Source organism: Lepidochelys olivacea (assembly GCF_965140295.1).
Source record: "Lepidochelys olivacea isolate rLepOli2 genome assembly, chromosome: 14".
In the NCBI taxonomy this organism is placed as follows: domain Eukaryota; kingdom Metazoa; phylum Chordata; order Testudines; family Cheloniidae; genus Lepidochelys; species Lepidochelys olivacea.
This window is the reverse complement of record NC_140424.1, coordinates 40943440-40964096: the sequence shown is the minus strand read 5'-3', so window position 1 is coordinate 40964096 and position 20657 is coordinate 40943440. Positions and strand designations below refer to the sequence as shown.

The following is a 20657-nucleotide window of genomic DNA, read 5'->3' as shown; positions in this document are numbered from 1 at the left end:
ATGCAGCAGGGTGGATTTGATTTAAACCACTAGTCTGGAAGACTCGATTTAATCATGGTATTCTACAGAAAAGTGCATTCTTGGTTTTTATAATCTTAATAGATCATAGAATCCTAGAATATCAGGGTTGGAAGGGACCTCAGGAGGTCATCTAGTCCAACCCCCTGCTCAAAGCAGGACCAATCCCTAGTTACATCATCCCAGCAAGGGCTTTGTCAAGCCTGACCTTAAAAACTTCTAAGGAAGGAGATTCCACCCCCTCCCTAGGTAACGCATTCCAGTGTTTCACCACCCTTCTAGTGAAAAAGTTTTTCCTAATATCCAACCTAAATCTCCCCCACTGCAACTTGAGACCATTACTCCTTGTCCTGTCATTTTCTATCACTGAGAATAGTCTAGAACCATCCTCTTTGGAATCACCTCTCAGGTAGTTGAAAGCAGCTGTCAAATCTCCCCTCATTCTTCTCTTCTGTAGACTAAATAATCCCAGATCCCTCAGCCTCTCCTCGTAAGTCATGTGTTCCAGTCACCTAATCATTTTTGTTGCCCTCCGCTGGACTCTCTCCAATATTTCCACATCCTTCTTGTAGTGTGGGGCCCAAAACTGGACACAGTACTCCAGATGAGGCCTCACCAATGTCGAATAGAGGGGAACGATCACGTCCCTCGATCTGCTGCCAATCCCCCTGTTTATACATCCCAAAATGCCATTGGCCTTGGCTACAAGGGCACACTGTTCACTCATATCCAGCTTCTCGTCCACTGTCACCCCTAGGTCCTTTTCTGCAGAACTGCTGCCTAGCCATTCGGTCCCTACTCTGTAGCGGTGCATTGGATTCTTCCGTCCTAAGTGCAGGACTCTGCACTTGTCCTTGTTGAACCTCATCAGATTTCTTTTGACCCAATCCTCCAATTTGTCTAGGTCCCTCTGTATCCTATCACTACCCTCCAGCATATCTACCACTCCTCCCAGTTTAGTGTCATCTGCAAACTTGCTGAGGGTGCAATCCACACCATCCTCCAGATCATTAATGAAGATATTGAAGAAAACCGGCCCCAGGACCTACCCTTGGGGCACTCTGCTTGATACTGTCTGCCAACTAGACATGGAGCCATTGATTACTCCCCATTGAGCCCGACAATCTAGCCAATTTTCTACCCACCTTATAGTGCATTTGTCCAGCCGAAACTTCTTTAACTTGCTGACAAGAAGACTGTGGGAGACAGTGTCAAAAGCTTTGCTAAAGTCAAGGAACACCACGTCCACTGCTTTCCCTTCATCCACAGAGCCAGTTATCTCGTCATAGAAGGCAATTAGATTAGTCAGGCATGACTTGCCCTTGGTGAATCCATGCTGACTGTTCCTGATCACTTTCCTCTCCTCTAAGTGCTTCAGAATTGATTCCTTGAGGACCTGCTCCATGATATTCTACACAACTCAGAGATAGATGTAGGTTGCATTTTTAGAAGGTACACACTATACATTTTAAAACACCGATTTATTTGCAAACTTTTGAGGTTAGTTTTAAAGCTAAATCAGACAATGAATGATTGTTTGGTTATTTCATTTCATTTATTTGCATTTGGTTATTTCATTGTTTGGTTATTTCATTCATGCCACCCTGTGGAGGAGAACATCACCAGACAGACGTTTAAATTGTTTTATTTCACTAAAACAACCACGTTAAGTATTCTGGATTTTTTTCTTCAACAGGAAAGATATAATATTTTAACAGAAAAGCATATGTCCATCGTTTCTCACATTTATCTCCAAACTTCTTCTCCTTGTCCAGATTTATTCCGCCTCCAACAGTCTTCTATTCATTCAACTTTTTGAAACTTTGCACTTTTGGAGAGAGGTAAGGGATTGACTCTGTGTACAGAAATTTGCAGGGGGACAATAGAGGTGAGGTCTGTTATTTCTCACCTCTCTATATTAATTGATTTTAAAACATTTTGGCTGTTCACAAACATGTTACCTCTGGAGACACAAAGCCACAGTTTGAGAACTGGGAAACTAAGCATCTCTGATGGGATCTTCTAGACTGAGCACTGAGTCCCATTGGGTAAATGGAAAGATTAACCTAAATAATCTATACAGAAGGCTGTGGAATCCCATAAAATTGGGTCCCTAATCCATCAACTATTGGAACTCATGTACAAAACTTTTCTTAAACATTCCATGAATATATTGTCTCATACTATAGAATTAGAATTTACAATCCCTATTCCAGGATGAGATATCTTTGAGCTATAATGTATCTTAATTAAAAGTATCTTTAAATAAGTTTTTTCCTCAAAAAGCATTTTATCAAAAAAAAAATCCAATTTAAATAAAAACACTGATTTTTGTTTAACTCATTGATTTTTATCCAGCCTGGGAAGCAGTGTAAAACATGCCCTGGGATGGAGAATTAAGCAGTTCAACAGTCCAGATTGTACCCTGGGGTATGTCTCACACCCGCTGTCTCCTGGGCCCCAGCATGGCACTGTTGGGCTTTCATCACCCTGGTCTTGAAAGACACGCTCAGCAGGGCAAACCAGAGAAGGGGAGCCAGCGGACATCCTCAACTCCACTGAGTTTGATTTTGGCTAAATCCTGAACTCCCCCTGGTACGTGAGCAGCTGCTGGGAGCTTCGGGCCCTTGAAATCAGGGCAGGAACAGTAGCTGCAGCGGCAGCCAGGACCCCCGGGGCTCCAGCGGCGATTTAAAGGGCCCAGGGCTCCGCTGTGGTACCGGTGGCCGGAGCCCTTCACATCACCGGCCTGGGGAAGCTGCCCCCTGCCGGTGCAGTCAGCGGTGTCCCGGCTCTTGCCGGGTCCGCCAGACTGGATCAGACCGGCTTACTTTCACCTCTATCTAAACAATTATGCCACCCCCACTTCTCCTCTCTCTCCTTTTGCCTTCCCTCGCTCCCCCCTGCAAATCTGGCCCAGTCAGCTCAAACAACCAGAGGTTTTGGGCCAGTAGCCGGTGACCAGAGAGGCGGTGAGAGCAAGGCCTCTGCCAGCCCAATATGGAGAGAAGTTTGCCGCAGACGGGCTGATCAGCCAGCGGCCGGTGCCCGGTCAGTCCTGCAGGGAGGCTGCGAGCGAGACTGAATGCTGACAGGAGAAGTTTGGAGGCGGGATGACCCCTTACTGCTGGGAGAAGCTCCCCGAGCCCAGGGGCGGTTGGGCCCCCAGGGGGCAGGGGCTGGATTACTGTGGGTTGATCGCTAGGACCCAGGAGCGGCTGGGGGGCGGCTCTGGGGGGAGGATCGCGGGGCTCAGGCCCGGCCCAGGAAGTGACTCGCAGCCGCTGCGGGGACTCTGGCTCCCGGCGAGATCCCCGAGCCCCGGCGGCTGGTGCTGGGAGCCCGGAGCCCGGGCTGCAGCCGGGAGAGGGGAACCTCCAGCCGGGCCCTGCCCGCTGCTCCCCGGGAGCCTCTCCCAGGGCAGAGCCCCCAGCCCGGCCAGGGCCCCTTCCCGGCCCGGCCCCTGCCCCGGGGGGCCCCGCTCGGGGGCAAGGTAAGAGAGACCCTGCCATCCCCCCCTGCAGCGGCCCCCCCCGTCACATCTGGGCTGCAGGGGGAGGAGGATAAAGAGGGGCCGGAGACGGGTGCAGGGGATGCCGGGGGCAGGCTGGGATGGGGGCAGGGGTGCACGGAAGGGAAGATGGGGCAATGGAGGAGGATCGGGGGACTGCGGGGCTGAGGGGAGCGAGGTCGGGAATGGGGGAAGATGTGAGTGGGGGGCACAGCGAGGGAAAGGGGGGATGTGGGGAGGCGGGCGGGGGGAGATGCCCAGGCAGCTTCTCCGCCCCATGGGACACGAGGTGGGAGGGGCGGAGAGAAGCTCTTCTCCTGGAACTGGTCAAACCAGCTTTGGGAGCGATCAGGGGACTAACCCCTCAGGGTGCAGAAGCTACAAAGCAAAAACCGGGTGTCCCCCCCCCCCCACACACACACCCTGCTCCGAGTGTGTTATTGTCAGACACCCCCGTGCTGGTGGGGTCAGTGTCTCATGAGTGTTGGGGTCTGCCCGAGGTTCTCGTCTAATTTCCCTGCAGGATTCAGATCTCAGCCACACCAGAGTGAGACCGGAGTCACTGCTGGCTCAGGCAGGGGGATGGGCCAATGGGATCAGTCTCTGCCTGCCTGTCCCTGGGGGCTGCCTGGGGAGTCCAGGGCAGCTCATTCATCAGGTGTTGTCACCAGAGGGCTCCAGCTATTGGTAAGGGAGAGGGGTTTACACTGCAATGGGGGCCAATCCCCCAAAGTGGCCCTTTGGGTTCTTCCCTTTTTTTAACATTTGGCTAAGAGATGCTGTTACTGGGAGGCTCTGAAGAGTCTGGGGGGAATCGGGGTGTGACATGGACAGAAGCCCCTTCTGTAACCTCCCTCTCGCCCCGACAGGCTGAGGAATCAGGTCCACGTTTCACTAAAGATCGGCCAGTCTTCCAGGAGACAGAGAAGGGAAATGGCTGTGATGGAGCCAGCTCAGGTAGGGGATTTTCAGGGAGCTGCTGGGCGGGTGAGGGAGAGGCAGGGAGGAAACAGGGTGTGAGAAACCTGCTGATTTTCTGAGTAGGCCCATTGCTGGAAGGAGAGCGGTGGAGGGGACATTCCCCCAATTCTCAAACAGGATATAACCCCCTTACACAGGGCTGGGAACATTGTCCAAACTCCCAATGCTGGAGTCTGACCTTACTGGCCAGAGGCTGCTGTGAAATACGAAGGGAAGCTGTCAGGATTCCTGTCCCTGTCCCCGGCTCAGAGCTCTGCTTCCCGTCTCAGCCCGTGGCTGGCAAGCGTGTGGGAAATGAGGAGACCCTCCCCTTCTCCGTGTGCTGTGGGGACATGGAGCTCTCACCGTCTCCCAGTCCCTGGAACCTCCTGGCTGCTCTGAGCAGGGTGCCTGTGGGATTGTGCTACTCTGGCCCACCCACAGCTTCACGTTTTTCTTTCTTTGCCATGATTAGTGGGATTGTGGCTGGGGCAGCAGGTGCTGAGTGGGGGACTCTTGTTGTTTCAGATGCCGGTGACCTTGGAGGAGGTGGCTGTGTATTTCACCCAGGGGCAGGAGGCTCTGCTGGACCCCGCTCAGAGAGCCCTCTACAGGGACGTCATGCAGGAGAACTACAAGACGGTGACCTCGCTGGGTAAGGGATTCTTGTCCCCTCCGTTATTGGAAGCCGTGGGGCCTGTGTATCTGAATTTGGTCAGTTTCTTCCCTGGTCAGTGAGATCAGGGGCGAATGGGTTCCATAATGCACAGCTGCCATGAGAGACACTTGCATCTCCGTGCCCCCTCCAGGAGGACATGGTAGTCAAAACCCAACGGACCCCCCTCCCTGGGAATAGCTCCAGCTATGGAGAGGGCTCTGGGGTCTGCAGGTTTATAAAGAGGAGGGGTTTAAGTCCAGAGCTTTGTGTGAGTCAGCAAAGCCCTCAGAGTACACAGATCCTGGAACGCCTAGTAAGGGTGTAGTAATAATTCAACTCACCTCCCTAATAAAGTCCCCCTGCGCAAGGGGGCTCAGTGATCCTGTTCCCATCCTCTTGGATTTCTCGTTCCTCCAGCAGAGCACAGGGACAGGTTCCACTCACGGAATGTCCTTTGTGACAGATCCTCCACCAATGCTCCATGCACCCTGATCTGGTCTGATTCCACCCTCTGCACAGGAGTTCCCATTTCCAAACCTGAGCTGATCACCCAGCTGGAGCAAGGGGACGAGCCGTGGGTGCCCGATCTCCAGGCCTGTGAGGAAGGAAGGGATGCACCCGCACAGGTGAGGACTGACACAGAGACCATCTGGGGAATGAAGGAAAAGTTTGAGAATCCCCAAATAAGGTGTGAATAACGCCCTCAATTCTTCCTCATCTCAGCCAGGACAGGGCTGTAGTCAGCAGTTATCGCTCACGGCATTCCACCCAGCCTCTTAGCTGCAGGAGTTTGTTTCCCAGCTTTCCTTCCTTGTCAGTGTTTGGGTGGGATGTGGAGGCAGAATCCAATTGCTCAGTCTTTCTGTTGGGTTTCCCTCGGTGCTATTCCTCTCTCTCCCTTGCACAATGACTCCTGTCTCAGTTGAGTCTCTCCCAGCAGGTGCTGAGCGAGGGAGTGAGAATGAGGAGGGGAATCGTCATCAGGAAGTCCCTGGAGAAGTGCAACCACAGGGGCCCTTGGTGGGAGGAGCTGAAGGGAATTTTTATGACTGCACGGAAGAGGGAGAAGCCTGGGGAAATTGGCACAGGTCAGAGAGGCTTCTGGGAAACCTCCCCAGGAACAAAGTGGATGAATCTCTTAACAGTGGAGGAGGAGATGAAGATCCCAGAGCGCAGCAGACAAATCCCAAGGAAGAGACACCCTGGCACTGCCTTGAGTGTGGGAAAGGATTCATTGTGAGATCACGGCTTGTGACACATCAGACAATCCATACTGGAGAGAAACCCCTTCAATGCTTGGACTGTGGGAAAAACTTCAATAAACTCTCAGATCTTAATAACCATGGGAGAAGCCACACTGGAGAGAAGCCCATTCAGTGCCTCGAGTGTGGGAAACGTTTCAGTTAAAGGCAGCATGAACATCACATAAGAAAAGCCACACAGGAGAGACACCCCACAAGTGCTCTGACTGTGGGAAAAGTTTCATGCAGAGGTCACACCTTGTTAAACATCAGGCAATCCACACAGGAGAGAGACCCCATAAGTGCTTGGACTGTGGGAAAACTTTCAGAAGAAGTTCAGAGCTTGTTTATCATCAGATAATCCACACAGGAGAGAGACCCCACAAGTGCTTAGACTGGGAAAAGTTTCAGACAGAGATCATACCTCATTAAAAATGGGAGAATCCACACAGGATGGACGTGGTCCACTCCCAATGACTGATGAGGAGGGGTCAATACCAAGAGAGGGAAATTGGTTTTGTAGTGAGCCAGCCACTCCCAGTCCCTATTCAGGCCCAAATTGATGGTGTTAAGTTTGCAAATGAATTGTCGCTCTGGAGTTTCTCTCTGAAGTCTGTGTTTGAAGTTTTTTGGTTGAAGGATGGCTACTTTTAAATCTGTTATTGAATGTCCAGGGAGAGTGAAATGTTCTCCTACTGGCTTTTGTACGTTACCGTTCCTGATGTCTTATTTGTGTCCATTTATTCTTTTACATAGAGACTGTCCGGTTTGGCCAATGTACGTGGCAGAGGGGCATTGCTGGCCCATGATGGCATAGATCACATTGGTAGATGTGCACGTGAATGTGCCCCTGATGGTGTTAGGGAAAAAGGGTTTCCCTCCCGTCTAGGGTTGGGGGGGAGCCTTCCCTGGACTTCTGTATTAGCCAAACAAACACAGAGTCAGGACTCTTAGATAAAATGAGGCACTTTAATGCTAGCAAGTACGACAGCTGAAGGGCTCACCAATTCCTACACAGAGGAATTTTCCCAGAGTGGAGGTCTTTGGGTATTTTCCCAGAGTGGTTTTACCTTGGGAGTGCAGTGACCTCTTCTCTACGCACAAGGGGGCCTTAACAAGCAAGTCTGGGCGATGGTTTGGGATCCACTTCCTAAAATCCATGGGTCCCCTGCCCCTTTTTCCCTTTTGGCCGTACCACGCCAAACCATTTTGCCAAGAATCAAGGAGTACTGGAACCGGCAAAATGGGGAACCCTTGCAATGAATGTGAGGAGAAGTCGGAACGCACCCAACAGTCACTAACATTCCAGGAGTTGGTTAGATTTTGGGCTAATTGTAAAAACGTGTTTTTGTCCCAACTCCCTAGGGCAAGGTTCCAGGTTAATGCCCGTAACCGTACATACATTGTAAACACTAACAACTACAAACAAAACACAAGGCAGTACAATTTGTAACAGTATAACCAATGTCCCAGAATTCTGTAACTGCTTCTGATCCCGCTGACCGACCGGTACACAGTTCATGTAGGAGCGGCGGTTGTGATGGCAGTCGTTGGAGACGTTGGAGCAGGAACCTTTTTACAGTGGCTGCAGTGCACCCATCTATCAATGCCCTCGATCTTTACCGCAGTCGGAGTAGTCAGAAGGACTTGAGCAGGGGCCGACCACCGTGGTTCCAGGCAATGCTTCCTTCGATGGATTTTAACACAGACAAAGTTACCTGGAAAAAGAGTGTGTCCACAAGTATCAAGTGGTAAAGGTTGGGCATCCTTTACTTTGGCCCACGCGTCACTTAACGCATCTTGCAACATGCGACAGTAACCCGCCAACTTATCTTGTCCCGCCATTAACGACGTTTTCGCTGGGACAAATCCGTTTGTATTGGTTAGGGGGATTGGCAAGGGTCGGCCAAATAGAATTTCAAACGGTGTCAGCCAGTGTTTCCTATGGGCTGTATTATACTGGTTGGTTAACACTATGGGTAACACTTCAGGCCACTGTAATCCAGTTTGCTCACATAGCTTTGCTAATTGGGTTTTGATCAGCCCATTCACCCTTTCCACTTTTCCTGAGCTTTGTGGATGATAGGGGGTATGCAAGGCCTGTTTTATGCCTAAGGCTTTCGCTATATGCTGAATAATTTGGGAAGTGAAATGGGGTCCTTGGTCACTTTCCAAACGAGTCATTACTCCAAAGCGGGGAATAATATCCTTGAGGAGACACTTTGCTACGGATACTGCATCTGCTTTTCAGTATCCGTAGCAAAACGGATGTGGGGAACGCCTCAACCCACCCTGAAAAAAGGTCAACCAGGACAAGCAAGTGTTTTCGTCCTGTCACTGGTGGTAAATCCATGAAGTCCATCTGGACCACAGCAAATGGGTACTCAGGTAGTTTGCTATGTCCCATAACTTGTGGTTTGATTGCTCCCTGATGATTATATCGTTGACACAACCCACACTGTGCAATGACGGCCTTTGCAGCTGCATGGACCCCCGGAGGGAAAACAATTTCTCCGTCTGAGCCACCAATGCCTATAGCCTTTACAGTTGCAGAAGTAGTAGGGAGGTTGGGGTCCTGTAGAGTACTTCTATCTGCTCCGGTGTCAACTAACATTGAATAAGTTTTTCCTCCCACCACAACGGGAAGTTCCAGATGGTTTGCATCCAGCTGCACTGTCCAAGAAGTGGAGGGGGTTTCCGGCGGGGGGAGCGAGGCATTGTGGGCAGCTAGCTTTCAATCAGTACCTCCTTCTTCTTGCCCCTTTTCCTGAACCCTTTGGTAGGCTTGCATAAGAGGGTCAGCTGACTCGGGGGGGTAATTCGGACACTGGGCAGCCCAGTGTCCCTTTTGCCAGCACCGCCGGCACTCATCTGGCCCTGCCCTCCCGGGCCGTGGCTGGAAGTTCTGACCTTATGGTTCCCATCCCTGGGTAGAGCTGCCTCCCCTTCCGCCTCTTCCTCGAAAGCCTCCCCTCCTACGGCTGGCGTCTCGTCCCCGAGAGCTGTCTTGGAACCCTTGCAACTGCAGATCAAGAAGCTTTTCGGACCTCCTAGTGTCCAATTCCTTTCTATTCCTCCAAGCATGGGCTGCTAAACCCACCACCTCCTCCAGCGTTTTGTTTTCATAAGCTGGTTGACTACACACATACTTCCGAGCGAATGGTAATAAGTTTTTTACATACTGGCTGATCACTTGTGTTTTTGCTACAGGGGAGGTTGGATCTAAACCGCCATGGTTTTTTGAAACCTTACTCAGGCAGTGGAAAAATTCCCCTGGGTGTTCATCGTGCTTCTGAACACATGCATCCACCTTTCCCCAATCATAAACAGGCTTAGACTTCTCCTCTAATGCTTCTAAAATTCGCTTTCTCATATTATCCCACACACAAATGTTTTCCGGAACATCCCAATCCATTTCAGGTTTCCCTTGCGGATATGTCTCCTTGCCTTGTACCATCTCTCTGGCTTTCTTATACACCGTTGCCTTCTCACCCTCACTTAGTACTTGATTCAAAACCATCTCCACATCATCATAGTTACAATTATACATTGTGAAAATACCCTTCAACTTTTTAATAAATTCTTCCGGACACTTTCGAAATGGGGGGAAAGTAGCTGACCAATTCATTAGATCCGTGCTGGTAAAAGGGACATACACCATTTGTGTTCCCCCCACACCACTTGGTAGTTGTCGCATAGGCATTTGGACTGCACTAGCCATCACAGCACCAATAACTTTTGCCTGAGGTGTCTCTTGAGAGCGGGTTTTAGCAGGCGTCGCATCACTGAGGTGTCGCGGATCAAGATTTGCCACCTCCCTTGTAGAGGTGCCAGCTTCCTGAGCATCCCCCTGCTCTGTGTCGGATGTGGGTGCATCAGTAGCTAGCGGGAGAGCGGGGCCGCTCCTCTCTCTGTAGTGCGCCCGGTCACTCTCCGGGGACGTGGGTGCGTCGGGGCCGGGCGGTGGTATCCCACCCCATATCCAGGTACATTCTTCCAGTGGTATAGGATCCCCTGCTTCTTTCAATGGGAGTTGGGGATAAATAGACTTTGGCGTTTTTGGCTTCCGGTCAGCATCACCGGATCCTGGATTATAGGGTGGAGGCCGCATGCTTTAAGTTTTTCTTCCTCAATTCGTAAACTAGTAGTTACACTGGGTGCTTTTGCGCCGTTCGGCCTCTCTTATCCATACATCTGAATACTTTAGTTGCTGCGGTTTCAAATCATACAGTGCTTTCCGTAGTTGAACAACAGTATGTAACTCAAATGTTCCTTCCCCCGGCCAGCGATTTCCTGGCTCTGGGTCGTCTTGCGTCATTCCCACCCAGGGACCTTGACACAAAAATATAAACTTATACACAGCTTTGTTGCTATCCGATTGTAAGGCCTTGATATCCCTATCATAATGTTTTAACATATAGCCCAGGGGCGTAGAAGGATCGACAATTCTACTGGACCCCCCTTCCGTCTTTTCCAAAAGACAGAACCCCTGACTGTTGTCTAGACAATCACAAAGGAAAAATTCAGAACTCACCAAGTTCCCACCGGCCGGTGTTCACCAATAGGTTTGGACCCTAGTGCCTTTAGGGATGCCTTATTTAGCCGAAGCAGCGGGTGGAAGCGAGACGGGAAGCCTTCAGGGTTAAAGCAACCCAGGTGCCAGCAAGAAGGATTCAGAGTCCCAACCGTCCACCGGTCCGGAGAAGCGGCAATCCCGGACGAGCCCCCAATTTTGTTAGGGAAAAAGGGTTTCCCTCCCGTCTAGGGTTGGGAGGGTAGCCTTCCCTGGACTTCTGTATTAGCCAAACAAACACAGAGTCAGGACTCTTAGATAAAAAGAGGCACTTTAATGCTAGCAAGTACAACAGCTGAAGGGCTCACCAATTCCTACACAGAGGAATATGGCGAAGCCCAGAACAAAGAACAAGGTAGAGCTTTGATAGCTTGGTTCAACATACTTTGTGATATCTCTTCCAGTTCAAACCGGTCAACCCCTGTTGGTCTGAGTCTTGAGGTATGAACATGGAGGCCCATCTGTATAAGGAATTCCTTCCCCAAACGGGGAGTACAGGTTACACATAGTTCAAATTCTTTCTTCCCATAAACATAGGGAAAGGACAGATAAGCATAGAAAAAAGACAGAAGCCTAGCTTTACATGATTATAGGGTTGTTTTCTGGTTCTTTATCAATGGCGTGGCTGTTATGGTTGGGTCCTATGATGGTGTCGCTAGAGTAGATACGGGGACAGATTTGGCAATGGGATTTGTTGCAGGGATTGGTTCCTGGGTTAGCATTTCTGTGGTATGGTGTGTAGTTGCTGGTGAGTATTTGGTTCAGATTGGGAGCTATCTGTAAGCGAGGACTGGCCTGCCTCCTACTGTCTGTGAGAATGAGGAATCGTTTTCCAGGATAGGTTGTACATCGTTGATGATGCGGTGGAGAGGTTTTAGCTGGGGGCTGTACATGATGGCCAGTGGTGTTCTGTTATTTCCCTTGTTGGGCCTGTCCTGTAGAAGGTGACTTCTGGGTCTCCATCTTGCTTTGTCAGTCTGTGAGTATTGTAGTTTTAAGAATGCTTGATAAAGATCTTGTAGGTGTTTGTCTCTGCCTGAGGGATTGGAGCAAAAGTGGTTGTACCTTGGGGCATGGCTGTAGACAATGGATCTTGTGATGTGTCCTGGATGGAAGCTGGAGGCATGTAGGTAAGTATAGAGGTCAGTAGGTTTCCAGTATAGGGTGGTATTTATGTGACCATCACTTATTTGCACTGTAGTGTCCAGGATCTCTTGTGTGGACTGGTCCAGGCTGAGGTCGATGCTGGGGTGGAAATTGTTGAAATCCAGGTGGAATTCTTCAAGGGCCTCCTTCCCATGGGTCCATATGATGAAGATGTCATCAATGTAGCGCAAATAGAGGAGGGGGCGCTCTGGGACGAGAGCTGAGGAAGCGTTGTTCTAAGTCAGCCATAAAGATGTTGGTATGCTGTGGGGCCATGCAGTGCTGCTGACTTGAAAGTATAAATTGTCCCCAGATCTGAAATGGTTGTGGATGAGCACAAAGTCACAAATCTCAGCCACCAGGTGTGCCGTGGCCTCATCAGGGATAATGTTCCTGACAGCTTGTAGCCCATCCTTGTGTGGAATATTGGTGTAAAGAGCTTCTACATCCATGGTGGCCAGGATGGTGTTTTCAGGAAGATCACCAATACGTTGTAGTTTCATAGAATCATAGAATCAAAGAATATCAGGGTTGGAAGGGACCTCAGGAGGTCATCTAATCCAACCCCCTGCTCAAAGCAGGACCAATCCCCAATTAAATCATCCCAGCCAGGGCTTTCTCAAGCCTGGCCTTAAAAACTTCTAAGGAAGGAGATTCTACCACCTCCCTAGGTAACGCATTCCAGTGTTTCACCACCCTCCTAGTAAAAAAGTTTTTCCTAATATCCAACCTAAACCTCCCCCACTGCAACTTGAGACCATTACTCCTTGTCCTGTCATCCGCTACCACTGAGAATAGTCTAGATCCATCCTCTTTGGAACCACCTCTCAGGTAGCTGAAAGCAGCTATCAAATCCCCCCTCATTCTTCTCTTCTGCAGACTAAACAATCCTAGTTCCCTCAGCCTTTCCTCATAAGTCATGTGTTCCAGACCCCTAATCATTTTTGTAGCCCTTCGCTGGACTCTCTCCAATTTTTCTACATCCTTCTTTTAGTGTGGGGCCCAAAACTGGACACAGTACTCCAGATGAGGCCTCACCAATGTCGAATAGAGGGGAACGATCACGTCCCTCGATCTGCTGGCTATGCCCCTACTTATACATCCCAAAATGCCATTGGCCTTCTTGGCAACAAGGGCACACTGTTGACTCCTATCCAGCTTTTCATCCACTGTCACCCCTAGGTCCTTTTCTGCAGAACTGCTGCCTAGCCATTCGGTCCCTAGTCTGTAGCGGTGCATTGGATTCTTGCATCCTAAGTGCAGGACCCTGCACTTATCCTTGTTGAACCTCATGAGATTTCTTTTGGCCCAATCCTCCAATTTGTCTAAGTCCCTCTGTATCCTATCCCTACTTGCCACCATATCTACCACTCCTCCTAGTTTAGTATCATCCACAAATTTGCTGAGAGTGCAATCCACACCATCCTCCAGATCATTTATGAAGATATTGAACAAAATCAGCCCCAGGACCGACCCTTGGGGCACTCCACTTGATACCGGCTGCCAACTAGACATGGAGCCATTGATCACTACCCGTTGAGCCTGACAATCTAGCCAACTTTCTACCCACCTTATAGTGTATTCATCCAGCCCATACTTCTTTAACTTGCTGACAAGAATACTGTGGGAGACTGTGTCAAAAGCTTTGCTAAAGTCAAGAAACAATACATCCACTGCTTTCTCTTCATCCACAGAACCAGTAATGTCATCATAGAAGGCGATTAGATTAGTCAGGCATGACCTTCCCTTGGTGAATCCATGCTGACTGTTCCTGATCACTTTCCTCTCATGCAAGTGCTTCAGGATTGATTCCTTGAGGACCTGCTCCATGATTTTTCCGGGAACTAAGGTAAGGCTGACTGGCCTGTAGTTCCCAGGATCCTCCTCCTTCCCTTTTTTAAAGATGGGCACTACATTAGCCTTTTTCCAGTCGTCCGGGACTTCCCCCGATCGCCATGAATTTTCAAACTAATGGCCAATGCCTCTGCAATCACAGCCGCCAACTCCTTTAGCACTCTCAGATGCAACGCATCCGGCCCCATGGACTTGTGCACGTCCAGCTTTTCTAAATAGTCCCTAACCACTTCTTTCTCCACAGAGGGCTGGCCACCTACTCCCCATGCTGTGTTGCCCAGCGCAGCAGTCTGGGAGCTGACCTTGTTCGTAAAGACAGAGGCAAAAAAAGCATTGAGTCCATTAGCTTTTTCCACATCCTCTGTCACTACGTTGCCTCCCTCATTCAGTAAGGGGCCCACACTTTCCTTGGCTTTCTTCTTGTTGCCAACATACCTGAAGAAACCCTTCTTGTTACCCTTAACATCTCTTGTTAGCTGCAGCTCCAGGTGCGATTTGGCCCTCCTGATTTCATTCCTACGTGCCCGAGCAACATTTTTATACTCTTCCGTGGTCATTTGTCCAATCTTCCTCATCTTGTAAGCTTCTTTTTTATGTTTAAGATCCGCAAGGATTTCACCGTTAAGCCAAGCTGGTCGCCTGCCATATTTACTATTCTTTCGACACATCGGGATGGTTTGTCCCTGTAACCTCAAGAGGGACTCTTTGAAATACAGCCAGCTCTCCTGGACTCCTTTCCCCCTCATGTTATTCCCCCAGGGGATTCTACCCATCAGTTCCCTGAGGGAGTCGAAGTCTGCTTTCCTGAAGTCCAGGGTCCGTATTCTGCTGCTTACCTTTCTTCCCTGTGCCAGGATCCTGAACTCGACCAACTCATGGTCACTGCCTCCCAGATTCCTATCCACTTTTGCTTCCCCTACTAATTCTTCCCGGTGAATTGTGAGCAGCAGGTCAAGAAAAGCTCTCCCCCTAGTTGGCTCCGCCAGCACTTGCACCAGGAAATTGTCTCCTACATTTTCCAAAAACTTCCTGGATTGTCTATGCACCGCTGTAGTGCTCTCCCAGCAGATATCAGGAGGATTAAAGTCGCCCATGAGAACCAGGGCGTGCGATCTAGTAGCTTCTGCGAGCTGCCGGAAGAAAGCCTCATCCACCTCATCCCCCGGGTCCGGTGGTCTGTAGCAGACACCCACCACAACGTCACTCTTGTTGCTCACACTTCTAAACTTAATCCAGAGACACTCAGGTTTTTCTGCAGTTTCGTACCGGAGCTCTGAGCAGTCATACTGCTCCCTTACATACAGTGCTACTCCCCCACCTTTTCTGCCCTGCCTGTCCTTCCTGAACAGTTTATAACCATCCATGACAGTACTCCAGTCATTGAGTTTTCCCACCGAGTCTCTGTTATTCCAATCACGTCATAATTCCTTGCCTTCACCAGGACCTCCAGTTCTCCCTGCTTGTTTCTAAGGCTTTGTGCATTTGTATATAGGCACTTGAGATAACCTGCTGATGGCCCCTCATTCTCAGTTTGAGGTAGGAGCGCTCCCCGCACAGACGTTCCTGCCTGTGCTTCCTCCCGGTATCCTGCTTGCTCACTTACCTCAGGGCTTTGGTCTCCTTCTCCCGGTGAACCTAGTTTAAAGCCCTCCTCACTTCCTCAGGAAGTCGGTGGTGTCTCGAAGACAGCTGGGAGTGCTGGTAGCATAGGGTGTGAGGAGAGAGTCCACATCGCCAGATAATCCTGCTGTAAGAGTGCCGATGCCTGAGATGATGGGGTGTCCCGGGTTTCCAGGTTTATGGATCTTGGGTAGCAGATAGAATACCCCTGGTCGGGGCTCTAGGGGTCTGTCTGTGTAGATTTGTTCCCGTGCTGTTGCAGGGATTTGTTCCCGTGCTGTTGCAGGGAGTTTCTTGAGCTGTTGATGTAGTTTCTTTTGGTACTCCTCAGTGGGATCGGAGGACAGTGGCCTTTAGATTGTGGTGTTGGAAAGTTGCCTGGCAGCCTCCTGTTCATAATTGTTAGGGGAAATTAACCCTGTTAGCATATGTGACTCCATTTTGGGTTTCCTGTCGGCCATTAACTAGAAGCGAGCACACCACGTACCAAGGGAGGAGGATCCTTCAGGGTGGACAGTCTGGACAGTTTCAAGAGAAGAGAAACAAAGGAGACAGGAACCAGCCGACATGCCTGAAATAGCTGCTAATTCAGCGTTTTTGCAGCGGGAAGGTGGCTGCAGGGGACTGGTGATAGATAAGGAGAAGGCCTGTTTATTGGGTTAGGCCTCCCCCACCCCACCCCCCGCCCCGAGGCACACAGGCAGGATGTTTTGCCAACAGTATATAATCTTTGTGTAACCTGTAATCGGGGTCCCGCTCTGCTTAAGAGAACGGTACCACGCTCGAGCGTAATAAACCTACAAACGCTGAGACACTCTGCAGTCTGTCTTTATTTGGTTGCCTCAGCCTAGAAACGAACTGTGTCTGTCCTAACTGGAATAATTTGTAATAGTTGCTGTGAAATATGAAGGGAAGCTGTCGGGATTCCTGTCCTCATCCCCAGCTCAGAGCTCTGCTTGCCGACTCAGCCTGTGGCCGGCAGGCATGTGAGAAATGAGAAGACCCTCCCCTTCTCCCTGTGCTGGTGGGACAAGGCGCTCTCACCGTCTCCCAGCCCCTGGAGCCTCCTGGCCGCTCTGAGCAGGTGCCTGTGGGATTCTGCTACTCTGGCCCTTCACTCTTTTCTTTCTTTGCCATGATTAGTGGGACTGTGGCAGGGGCAGCAAGTGCTGAGCGGGGGACTCTTGTTGTTTCAGATGCCGGTGACCTTGGAGGAGGTGGCTGTGTATTTCACCCAGGGGCAGGGGGCTCTGCTGGACCCCGCTCAGCATCTGATGTGTTCTGACCAGTGTTCCCTCAGTTTTTACGTCCAAGTGCGGAATGAATTTGGTTCTACGCACCAGTATGTGACACATCATCTCCATATTGGCGCACAGAACAAAATTAATGGGGTGGGGGTGGGGCCGAGGGATTCGGAGTGTGGGAACTGGCTCAGGACTGGGACAGGGATGAGGTGAAGGCGGTGAGGGCTCTGGATTCAGGTGCAGGCTCTGGGGTGGGGCTGGGGATGTGGAGGTTGACGTGTGAGAGGGGGTTCAGGGCTGGGACAGAGGGATGGGGTGCGGAGGGGTGAGTGCTCTGGCTAGGCATGTGGGGGTTGGGACTGGGGATGAGGGGTTTGGGGTTCAGACTGCAGTGGAGAGAGGACTCCCCCAGCCCTCTCTCACCACAGGAGTTTGGGGCCAGGTCAGAGGCAGCTCTCCCCAGCCACGGCGGCTCCTGTGGTCCTCGGCCATGCTGAGGGAGGGGTTCCACTCCCCAGCAGCTCCAATGGACCTGGGCCAAGCCTGGGGAGGGGCTCCTCTCCCTGCCTGCCTCCACGGCCCTCCATAGCCTGCAGTGCAGCTGCGTAGCCTGCCGGGAACACAGTTTCTGACGCCTGACCTCCCTTTAGCAGAGTGATTGCTAGTCCCTGAGTTCCCCCTTTGGGGCCAGGTTGTCTCATTCCCAGATAGTCAAGCATTTACTGCTTTTACATTTTATCCCTTATGGGCCAGAATTAACCAGATGCTAAAAAGGTGGGAGAAGGGACAGTAAAATGTGGAGTTTTCGCTTCTGTGCTATTTCAGGGCAACGGGGTGAGTGCGAGAGATTCCCTCCTTCCCCTCTCACTGTCACGCTCCTCTCTCCACACAGCAGCCTCTGTCCCAGCCATGGAAAGTTTAACCTGCCTCCGTTCTATCCCTCCATCTCCCACGGTGTCACGTACCACCCTGTCCCTGGCTCTCCATGCTTAGGAGTCACAGCTTTGATGTCTATGATCTTAGTCAGACTCCGGAGGGCTGGAGAAGGAAGTGTCACAGACACTTGGAGTTGGCAGGGAAATCTCAATGAACTTCAAAGCACAGTTGGATCTTCAGATCTTAGAGCCCCGTTTCCATCTATTGGTAAAATTACTTCCCGGCTTTTTCTAGGTTTGGTCCAGATCATTTGTAGATGGGAAGGTTGTTTTCTCTTTCGTTCTCTTTCTTTTATGATGATGCTAAAACTTTTGTTACTAATACAGCCGAATAATGAGGCGAGAAGCAAAGCTGGTTTAGCCACTGGAGAAGAAAATGGGTAAATTTCTTCCCCGGATTTTGAGTCTTAAAGGATTCTCTGAGATTTCCACCAACAGGAAGAAAGGGGTAAACAAAGAAACTTACAATTCATCTGTAGTACAGTGTGTAGCTCACTGATGCCACGGACTTCCCTGACCCCATGACCCAGCAAAGACTTTTCAAGTATATAGGATCCGAGTACAAGAAGTGGAGAAAGGGGTTCTGGCCCCATCTCTACTCAGGGCAGCAAGATCCCTTGAAAGACAGTAGGAGCATCATTGAGCTGGGGGAGTGGTCCGAGCTGGAAGGCTTTCCAAAGAGCATGGACTGCTGAAAACTTTTGGGTTAGAGAAATCCTTTTGTTTGTAAGGGTACGTCAACACTGCAAACTTAAGTTGACCTGTATTAGGTTGACTTATAACCACTCCAGTAATGATTGCGGTCGATGATGTCCACACTGTCCTCCTTGGGTCGGTGGGGTGTGTCCTCACCAGGAGCACTTCCACCGACCTAGGAGGGGCAATGTGGGGAACTGAGAGCCCGCTCTGCCAACTCCAGCAGCATCTCTCTCCCAGGAACGTGGCTGCGGTACAAGCTCTGTGTGAATTGCTCCCCATCTAGACCCCGTTCCCTGCTGGGCTGCCCCCCCCCCCCACTCCCTCTTCCCCATAAAGAGCGAGGGAGGCCACCTGGAGCTTCTCCCTCCTCCGCCCCCCCCGCACCATTCCCCTCCCAGTTTGACACCAGACCATAAATAACTACTCTGAGTGCAGTCTTTAGTTGTGCACCCACTTTACAGTAGTTTCATCTCGACCAATGAATTCTTCCCTGCTGGTCAGAACTGAGTCTAACCCACCTGCCCCCTGGTTCCTTCCTCCACCATCGGAAAGCAGAACTTGTCCCTGACGCGTTCCCAGCACTTCTGGCACAGTGGGTGCTGTTAGGGTGACCAGGTGCCCGGTTTTCAACCATGAAGTCCAGTGGAAAAGGGGACCTGACAGTGTCCGATCACATCTACTGACCGGACAGCCAAAGTCGAGTTACTGCGGGTGGGGAGGCACTGGGTCATCACTCCCATTAGACCCAACTCAGCCGGGGCTGCCTCCTACCTGCACTGGGCAGCTGCAGCTCCCAGCCCCGGCTCCACAGACAAGCCCTTCCTGACCTAGGCAGGGAAGGGGGAAAGAGAAGTGGAGGGCGGGTAGACCCTTGGAGGAAGAGGTGGAGTCGGAGCAGGGCCTTGGAGGGAAGAGGTGGGGCAGGGATGGGACCTTGGGGGGAAGAGGCGGGGCAGGGGAGGTTGCAGCATTCCGACTTGAGTGTCCATTTTTAAAATATTTCCAAATTGGCAACCCGAGTCGCTAGCTGAGAGGTTGAAAAAATTTTTAGCAAACGTAGAAATACCGTTTTTCACAGCAGCGGATTTACTAACTGCCAATAAAGAAACTATGATTTTCATGTTTATAGGAGTAAGGGGATTGTTGGCCCCTTACTGAAACTTAATGGGTTGGCCATTACTTAGGCCTTCCCCGAACACCAAAAGAAAGGGGGAGGGCCAATGAGAAATGAAGACCCTGAGACTGATGGGGGTGGGGGTGGGGGAGGGGCAATGCTGTAGTTCAGCCTGATTGACAGGGCAGGCAGGCCAATGAGGGAGTCAGCAGCCAGGTCCTCTCCTTTGTGTCAGCTGGAGCTGGCTGGGCTAGAGCAGAGCAGGAGGGGCTAAGGAGAGAGGAGGGCTGGGCTGGGCTGGAGGCAGAGGGAAACTGGAGCAGCCGGGAGCAGTGAGCGAAGGGGACCCTGGGCAAAGGGCCCAGGGGAAGGAGAGGCCCTCAGCCAAGAGGCCTTGCAGGCCAGACTGGGTGGGGGATCATAACCCTGACAGGAAGCAGCTGATGCTAGGAAGAAGGGTCCTGCCACCTAGAGCCTGAGGCCAACACCAGAGTTAGTGTCTAACCCTGGGCATGCCTGCAGCACAGCCAGGGCCTGGGCAGGAGGACTGGGACGTGGGAGGGACAGACTGTGAAGTGCCCTGGCATTCCAGAGAGGGTTGTTTGGGGTTCCCCCCCACAGAGCGAGGTGACATGTTTTCCTTTCATCTTTTCCACTTTTCTCTTTATTTTTATATTACTTGCTGTTTAATAAATTGTATTTGTTCTTAACTCTGTGCAATGATCAAGGAAGCATCCAGAGTGGAGAGAACACCCCACAGTGGGGACAGCTTTCCTGAGTGATCACAAGATTGGGGGTCGAGCACCTCAGGAGCCCTGGGCCCAGCCTTGGGGTTACGGGTCCCGAGTGGAAGCAGGCTGGCGGGGGAGAGGGGAGGGGTCCTCGATGTCATGCAGGCCTCTGGGTAAAGGACTCAGATCCTTTTGCTTGCCAGTTCCTCTGGTGCTCGGTAGAAGGCAGAAAAGTTCCCCACACTAGGGGGAGTGTTCCCCCCTCTTACCTCTGTGCATATTGATTGGTTTCTACTAAAGTTAATTAGATTATAGGGGCAAGTGTGAGAGCGGGCACCAGCGAGAGTTGCTGG

At 51.0% G+C, this 20657-nt stretch overlaps 1 protein-coding gene across 1 annotated transcript; it reads left to right on the top strand.

The window, feature by feature from the left end:
* Window positions 1–3380: 3380 nt before the first annotated feature.
* LOC311531008 (zinc finger protein 2-like) lies at window positions 3381–6554 on the top strand (the record flags this gene model as incomplete). The annotated part of the gene is made up of 7 exons (XM_084648068.1): window positions 3381–3511; window positions 4053–4216; window positions 4399–4486; window positions 5018–5144; window positions 5667–5773; window positions 6088–6366; window positions 6411–6554. Exons 3-7 carry the CDS (start codon window positions 4463–4465, stop codon window positions 6552–6554), a joined length of 681 nt encoding a protein of 226 aa, XP_084504194.1. The 5' UTR covers window positions 3381–3511; window positions 4053–4216; window positions 4399–4462.
* Between the last annotated feature and the right edge of the window lie 14103 nt (window positions 6555–20657).